Source organism: Sphaeroforma arctica, assembly GCF_001186125.1.
Source record: "Sphaeroforma arctica JP610 unplaced genomic scaffold supercont1.96, whole genome shotgun sequence".
NCBI lineage: Eukaryota > Ichthyosporea > Ichthyophonida > Sphaeroforma > Sphaeroforma arctica.
This window is the reverse complement of record NW_014040462.1, coordinates 72,175-79,017: the sequence shown is the minus strand read 5'-3', so window position 1 is coordinate 79,017 and position 6,843 is coordinate 72,175. Positions and strand designations below refer to the sequence as shown.

General features: G+C 40.2%; 2 protein-coding genes across 2 annotated transcripts; both read right to left on the bottom strand.

Annotated features, from left to right (window-relative positions):
• Positions 1-2,083, bottom strand: SARC_02199 (hypothetical protein). Its single transcript, XM_014304053.1, has one exon. The coding sequence runs from the start codon at positions 2,004-2,006 to the stop codon at positions 96-98; it is 1,911 nt and encodes a 636-aa protein (XP_014159528.1). The 5' UTR covers positions 2,007-2,083; the 3' UTR covers positions 1-95.
• Positions 2,084-3,373: 1,290 nt separating this feature from the next.
• SARC_02198 (hypothetical protein) lies at positions 3,374-5,347 on the bottom strand. Its single transcript, XM_014304052.1, has 4 exons — positions 5,239-5,347; positions 4,899-5,042; positions 4,430-4,638; positions 3,374-4,230 (listed from the first exon to the last, which is right to left on the bottom strand). Exons 1-4 carry the CDS (start codon positions 5,304-5,306, stop codon positions 4,061-4,063), a joined length of 591 nt encoding a protein of 196 aa, XP_014159527.1. The 5' UTR covers positions 5,307-5,347; the 3' UTR covers positions 3,374-4,060.
• Positions 5,348-6,843: the final 1,496 nt, after the last annotated feature.

Genomic DNA, 6,843 nt, shown 5'->3' with positions numbered 1-6,843 from the left:
TCGATTGTCATATATCTTTATATCTTTAAAAGTGAACTACAGTCACTTGACGTATTTTTCTAAATGGCTTTGTAAGATCTTCGTGAACTCCTAATCTAATAATCCCCACGTTGTACCATGTCCAGGACAGAATAATACGCTAGCTTGGGCTGATAATCTTCATTGAACAACAATGGGTAGTCCTTGCGACCATTGATAGGCCAGAAGTTATACCATGTGTGGTCATCGCTCAGTCCCCAGAAGTAAACAGCTGCGAAGTACTGCTTGTTTCTCATAATCATCTGGAAGAACTTGCGGTAGTGTGCTGCCAATCTAACCTGCTCTGTTTCGGGTAGTCCATTAGGGTAGGGATCGACTCCGTCTTGAAAATCTTCAGGAAGGGATTCCAATTCAAGCGCACGGCAACAACTCCAACCCTCAGGGTTTACACTCACATCCACCTCAGTCATCAGGACCTCAGCGCCAGCCTCTCCAAACAGCTTCACACTGTAGTCGAATTCATCGATAGTGGCGGTTACATATGTACCTACAAACTCATTGTACGTGGGTCCTTCAGTATGATATTGATGACCTTGCATACCAATACCATTGATTGGCACGCCCTCGGCCACCATCTCCTTGTAGAATTCTACTAAGCCATCGGCCTTATCTTTCTTCCATAGATGATGTCCGTTGTAATAGAGCTTAGCTTCGGGATCAGCATTGTGTGCAAAGCGGAATGCAGCCTTGATTCCCTCCTTACCCAAAGTTCTGGGCAGGGCGAAATCTTGTCTGATATTACCATCATTGTCAAACCACTCATTCACAACAACCCAACTACCGATCCTACCCTTATAGCGTCCGACCACATCCGTAATGTGTCTTTCCATGCGTCTCATCAAAGTGTCATATAGATCTTCGCCGTCTACGGGCTCGGAGATCCAACCTCCGCCCTTCCAGGCGAGTGAGTGACCGATTACAGGCAGTCCCTTCTCTTCAGCATACTCTACCAAAAGATCGGCCTTCTCAAAGTCGTACTCACCTTCTCTCGAGGAGATATATTTCCAAGCTAAGTAATTTTCAGGGATAAGAACATTGTAATTCTCACTTACCAATGTTTCAGGTTTTGAGCCGGCCTCTAGCTCCTCGACAGGGTCTCTGATAGAAGCTCCGATCAAGAAATCATTGAACACATCCTTAAGTGGTTCATAATCCGGTTTACTGTTACATGTAGGTTTGGTACCTTGCCACTGCCCGTCAGCTCCACAGGTGAAATCCTGAGCAGAACCAACCCGGGTAACGGAGCAAAATATTCTGCAGGTATCACCCTCTAGTCCAGCGCCACACTCGGAGATGTAACCATCGCCGTAATAATCTATGGCGGCGCAACTCGCAATAGTGCCGGTGCAATTCGGGTAGCCACCCTGCCATCCTAGCACACCATCCTCGTCTTCTCTGCAGACTTGGGCTCTCTGCCCGCCATTACCCTCAACGGCCGTGTTACGACACACAACCTGACATGCAGTGCCGGGGGTTACTCGCTGACACTTGTAGTCCAGACCTCTGTAAATATCGGGCAACACGAGCGGAATGCACCTGTTGGTCTCATCACCTCTACAGTTGGGTGGCTGACCCTTCCAGCTGAGAGTTTTGTCGGTATTGACACCACATTGGTACTCGGTGAAACCACCCTGGAAACCTTCTGCACACTTCACATCGCACAGGTCATTCACGTCACCTTCGCCACAATCAGAAGTATCGTACTTCTCTCCGAAATCTCCCAATGACTTACAATTCTCGGCGCTCTGATTGTCATCCAGTGCATTATCTATTTCCTCAATAATGCCTTGTCGAGCAGTTCGGCTGAAAACATCATCACTAATTTTGATAGACGAATCAGCAGAAATGGCAAAGCTATAATCAACAGGGTCTGCATTTCGCCCACAGCTTTTCCTTGGGAGCGCTGTAACGGAGGAGATAAGAACAAGCCCCGCCGTGGCTGTGGCAGCTATCTTTCCAACTACCATTCTCTGACGTACCTTAATCAACGACCGGTTTCTTTTTAATGACGTTCGTCGTCCTGTATAATACTAAGTGACTGTCGAGTGCTTGGATGGAATATACATTATATGTATGTATCAATGGTCGTTTAAAAATAACATTTGTAAAGAAAGCCAAGATTCAAAATCGTCTCTTGGCCGAAATGATCCACGCACGACGGATTTATAAAAAACAAAAACTTCAGCTTTCCGCCTTCTGGCTCTACTCTGAGTCTCTGACTCAGTCACTCAACAGGCCTCTCTCTAGCTTCTACTTGATTCCTTTTGCGACCTGTCGTTAACTATCAGGTGTCGTCGCTCCAGTACTGCTGGTAATTGGCACTGTATATTCATATATATAATTATTTATCATTTACAATTACTGACAAGATAAGAATTTAAAACAAACACTATATATTCAACGACACGTAAAGAGTAAATAGTAACTGCAGGTCTTCATAAAAACCTAAAGTATTTTATTAGAGCAGTATAAGTTGAATTCAATTGGACAGAAGGCAGTAGCATTACATCCTCTAAAAAAGAGGGTTAAAAATCCATAAAGATCTGTGCAATCTGCATTTCTTATTCTGCACACTATGTACGACTCTACAGTCTACGAGTCTATTTACGTCTCTACTCTCTACAGAGAGTCTAAGAATACGTATTTACTGTTTTTACTGTTTTGTTTTGGATTTTATATAAAGTATTTTATTGTTGGAAAAATTCTAACCTTCTATTTATATTGAACATTCAGGACCCACGCTCCAGGACCGGTGGGTTTAACTGATATATTTTATTTTATAAAAAAAGATGTATTTACAGTGTTCCACGTGGGTTTTTATTATTAATTAAAAATAGGTTTCTGACGTCTCCAGAAAAATAGAGAGCAAGAGAGAGCAGTGACCAAAAGACCATACTCGCACTCTGAGACTGTGGATCTGTGTCTCTGTGAGACTGTGAAGTGTGACAACAGTGACTGTGCTGCAGTCCGCACTGCCGTGGGGCGTAGATATCTATTTTTTTTTCACGTTGACAAAATTGTCATTTCGACAGTTAAAAAAATACTTGTGTGTTTTGGAAAAAAATGATTTACTCGACAGTTGACATTTGTGATGTGTGGGAGTTGGGACTGTTACGGAGGACGGGAATCGGACTCGCGTGTGTCGAGTTGTTGACGCGTCGTCGTATTGTAAACAAAAAAAAAATTACAATATTATGTTGTAAAAGCCGAGAGTTTTACAATGTATATTTGCATATTTGTTACATTTTTACATAACTTATTCTACGCAAAAAAATCCAGAGGGTTGCCCCCACTCATCCGAACTACTATTGAAAGGTAAAGGACCAATCACATGTGCGTCTTAAATAAATTTATGTAAAAAAAGACCATGATTTGCTCATTTTCACGCGTGCTACAAAGGCTACTGTTGCTGGCGAGTCCCAATGTCCCCCACAGCGGACAGCGAGCTCACCGGGCCCTGGCTCAATCTTCAGCCGTCCGCGTGCAGTTATGCAGCCATATCGAAACGGGTTTTAGAGTTTAGAGTTTAGACACAGTAGTCTAGCTTTGATAAGAGACTCGTGATTGTTGTCGATCAGTTGATATGATCGTTATCACTAAAAAAACTGGAATTCCTTAGGCAAACGAGTTTATCCAGATTCTAAGAAAAATGTATCGCCGATACGGGAAATACGTTAACAGGCCACACCACCCTTCGGCATGCGGTTGAGGGTTCATTCTGACCGTGGAGAACTTTTACTGCCCACAAAGGGCCCAAGGGGCAGAAACTTTGGTCATGGTAGTGATAGTACACTTCGCGAGTAATGCCTATCGATATGAAATTTTCTGCCAAGTTCTTAGCGTCGCGCGTACAACACAGCGAACAGCCGGGTTTGTCAATCGAAAACGCCAAAAATGGAAAGCATATTGAGTACTCATGAGGCCATGACCCCCCATGTATTACTCGGACCAAGGACTGTGCATCCCTTCCCATCCCACCGTCACTGTACTGATGAAATGCTCAATGCACCTCCAGAGAGCTTCACCAATCATCATCGCTATTCGAACCATCACTTTCCGAATCCCTCTCTTTTCTACCCTGCCCAACTAAGCCTTTAGATCGTTTCACCTCAAAGTTCGGTACCTGCGTGGCTGTTTCAAACCGGTGCTCAGCGCCGAACGCTCCGATTTTGCTCAGCTTTTCTTCAACACCTGATGATAGAGCGTGTACATCAGAATGAGTGACGTAGGGTTGAACTGCTCGTATAATCGCTCATTGAAGCTTAGATTGCAATGTATCCAAGCTGAAAGAAACTCCGCTAAAGAAGTTCAACGCTGTGTGATGCGTTAAGTATGCGCCAAAAAAACTCGATTCGCTAAAACAAGTCACAACAGTTCTCACTCAACTTACCTGTCACAGTAACATCCCCAGTACCGAAAGAACTACGGCCAACTACTTGTCCCTTAAGCTCCCCATCTCTGTACACGAACAGGGTGGGCAGATTCCGATCCGGGTAGTTCTCAATACATCTCGTAGATAAGATCTTCACAAACTTCGTAGCCTTGTGCTTCTTGGCAAGAGCTTCTACGCATCCACTGACCACTTTGCTGGCTTCGATCCTATCATAAGAAGCGTAGCATAGAGACGAGAGATATGCGCGTGACTACAATGATCACATACTGCGTCATTTTGGACGCGTACATTATAGCCGCGTACGTTAGGCACAACTTTTCGAGCAACAGTTAAAAGTATAGCTTTCTAGCCTACATCATGAGCTGCTTACCCATTTTGGCGTACATTATAGCCGCGTACGTTAGGCACAACTTTTCGAGCAACAGTTAAAAGTATAGCTTGCTAGCCTACATCATAAGCTGCTTACCCATTTTGGTACAAATGCACCACAACCCAGATCTTCTCCCCTGCCTCGTTCACTTGTTTCTTCCAGTCCGGTTTCGAAATCTCTATAACTTCCCCATATATTTCCTTCGATAGTTTTGCCTTCATTTCTTCCAGTCGTTGTCGCCTGTAAACACGAGGATATAATTATATTCGATGACAACATAAATAAATAAATAAATGAATAGATATCAATATATATATACAACGAGGAGATTATCGACACACAAATAAAGTAAACAATACTATGACTATTCGTGAGTTACAGTACCGATTGTATCGAAAGAAGTTGCAAGATAGACAAGGCACCGACAAGCACATACCTGTACGCATGTACAATCTGCTCGTCATCAAGCTCATCTTCGAATTCGTCAAGTTCTTCCAAATCCATATTTTCGTACTTTCTAGGTCCGGTACGAGCCTCGACAGCCTACAATAAAGATGCAAGACACAGGCGCAATAAAATGAGCAATTATTCACCATGTACGCAACCAGCGTCCGAGAAAGTGTGAACACGAGTGTGCTTAGCAAGAATACTTGTATTTCGTACACCTGAGCAACATGGACACAGGCACCAAAGCGTTTGCTAAACTGCTACACTTCACTAAAATAAAATACAATATGAAAGTTGAATGCATTTAACAATTCATATGTGCCAATATGTATATTTGAACTCCTCTGAAACTGTTTAACTCATATAAACAGTTTGCATAAATATTAGTAGCAGCCATAAGAGTACACAGATACATAACAAGCGAAGGGATATACATGTGAAGTTAAATTGATTTCTATCAAGCTTTAGATATAATATACAAATGCATAAAATATTCATATATATATATATATATATATATACATACACACACACACACACACACACACATATATATATATATATATATATATAACACACACACACACACACACACACATTTATATATATGATATATGTCTATAGATATAAATATAAATATATATATATATATTCATATAAACGTATATAAATGTATATATATATATATACATAAATACATCCGTACATGCATGCGTACGTATATATATATATATATATATCTATATATATATTTATACATATATATATATATATGTATACGTATATATATATCATATAGAAACATATGTATATATATATATATATATATATATATATTTATATATATATACATAATATATGAGGATAAATATGTATTAATATACATATACACACACAGACACGGACACAAATATTATAATATATATCTATATATAAATATATATATATATGATATATATATATATATATATATATATATATATATATATATGTATGTATATATATATTTATATATATATATATGTATATAGATGCATTGGACTACATGTTCATGCATATAGGAATTTACATAAATGTACATGTAGGTACACTGGTGTGAATTGGCACATCAATTTTTAAAGGTATAATTATGTAGAAATACTCATAAATGCATGTCCAGAAACGAGCATTAAAATAAATACACTTAGATATATCTAGACATAAATACTTGGAAAAGGGAGAGGGATGTTCGTACGTATATATGTGTATAACGATTCCTGTGTAATTTATGTATTTTGGTCATCCGAGTGGGTATATCTGTACATCTAGATGATTTGACGTAATGTCCCTGTCGACCATTCGTTTTCAATTAGTGAGTCAAAAATGAGATAATCTGAACACCATACCATACACAAATGATGTCAACTTTAATGTTGCGCAGGCAAACTGACAGACGCTTTCTGTTTCATTGACCCTTTGTGTGCTCACGGTTCCTCAGTATTCAAGTAATATAGCTATATCCAGTTCCATACAGATGAATAGAGATGTATTTCCACATACACATACGACTCACAATACTTCGCAAAACCAACGACAGTATGTTACAATCGGTACT

Coding starts and splice junctions, on each gene's coding strand:
- SARC_02199 (XM_014304053.1), bottom strand. CDS start 2,006: ATGGTAGTTGGAAAGATAGCTGCCACAGCCACGGCGGGGCTTGTTCTT.
- SARC_02198 (XM_014304052.1), bottom strand. CDS start 5,306: ATGGATTTGGAAGAACTTGACGAATTCGAAGATGAGCTTGATGACGAG. Junction 5,043..5,238: donor CAGATTGTACATGCGTACAG/GTATGTGCTTGT, acceptor TCGTGTTTACAG/GCGACAACGACTGGAAGAAA. Junction 4,231..4,429: donor TGGGGATGTTACTGTGACAG/GTAAGTTGAGTG, acceptor CTCTATCATCAG/GTGTTGAAGAAAAGCTGAGC.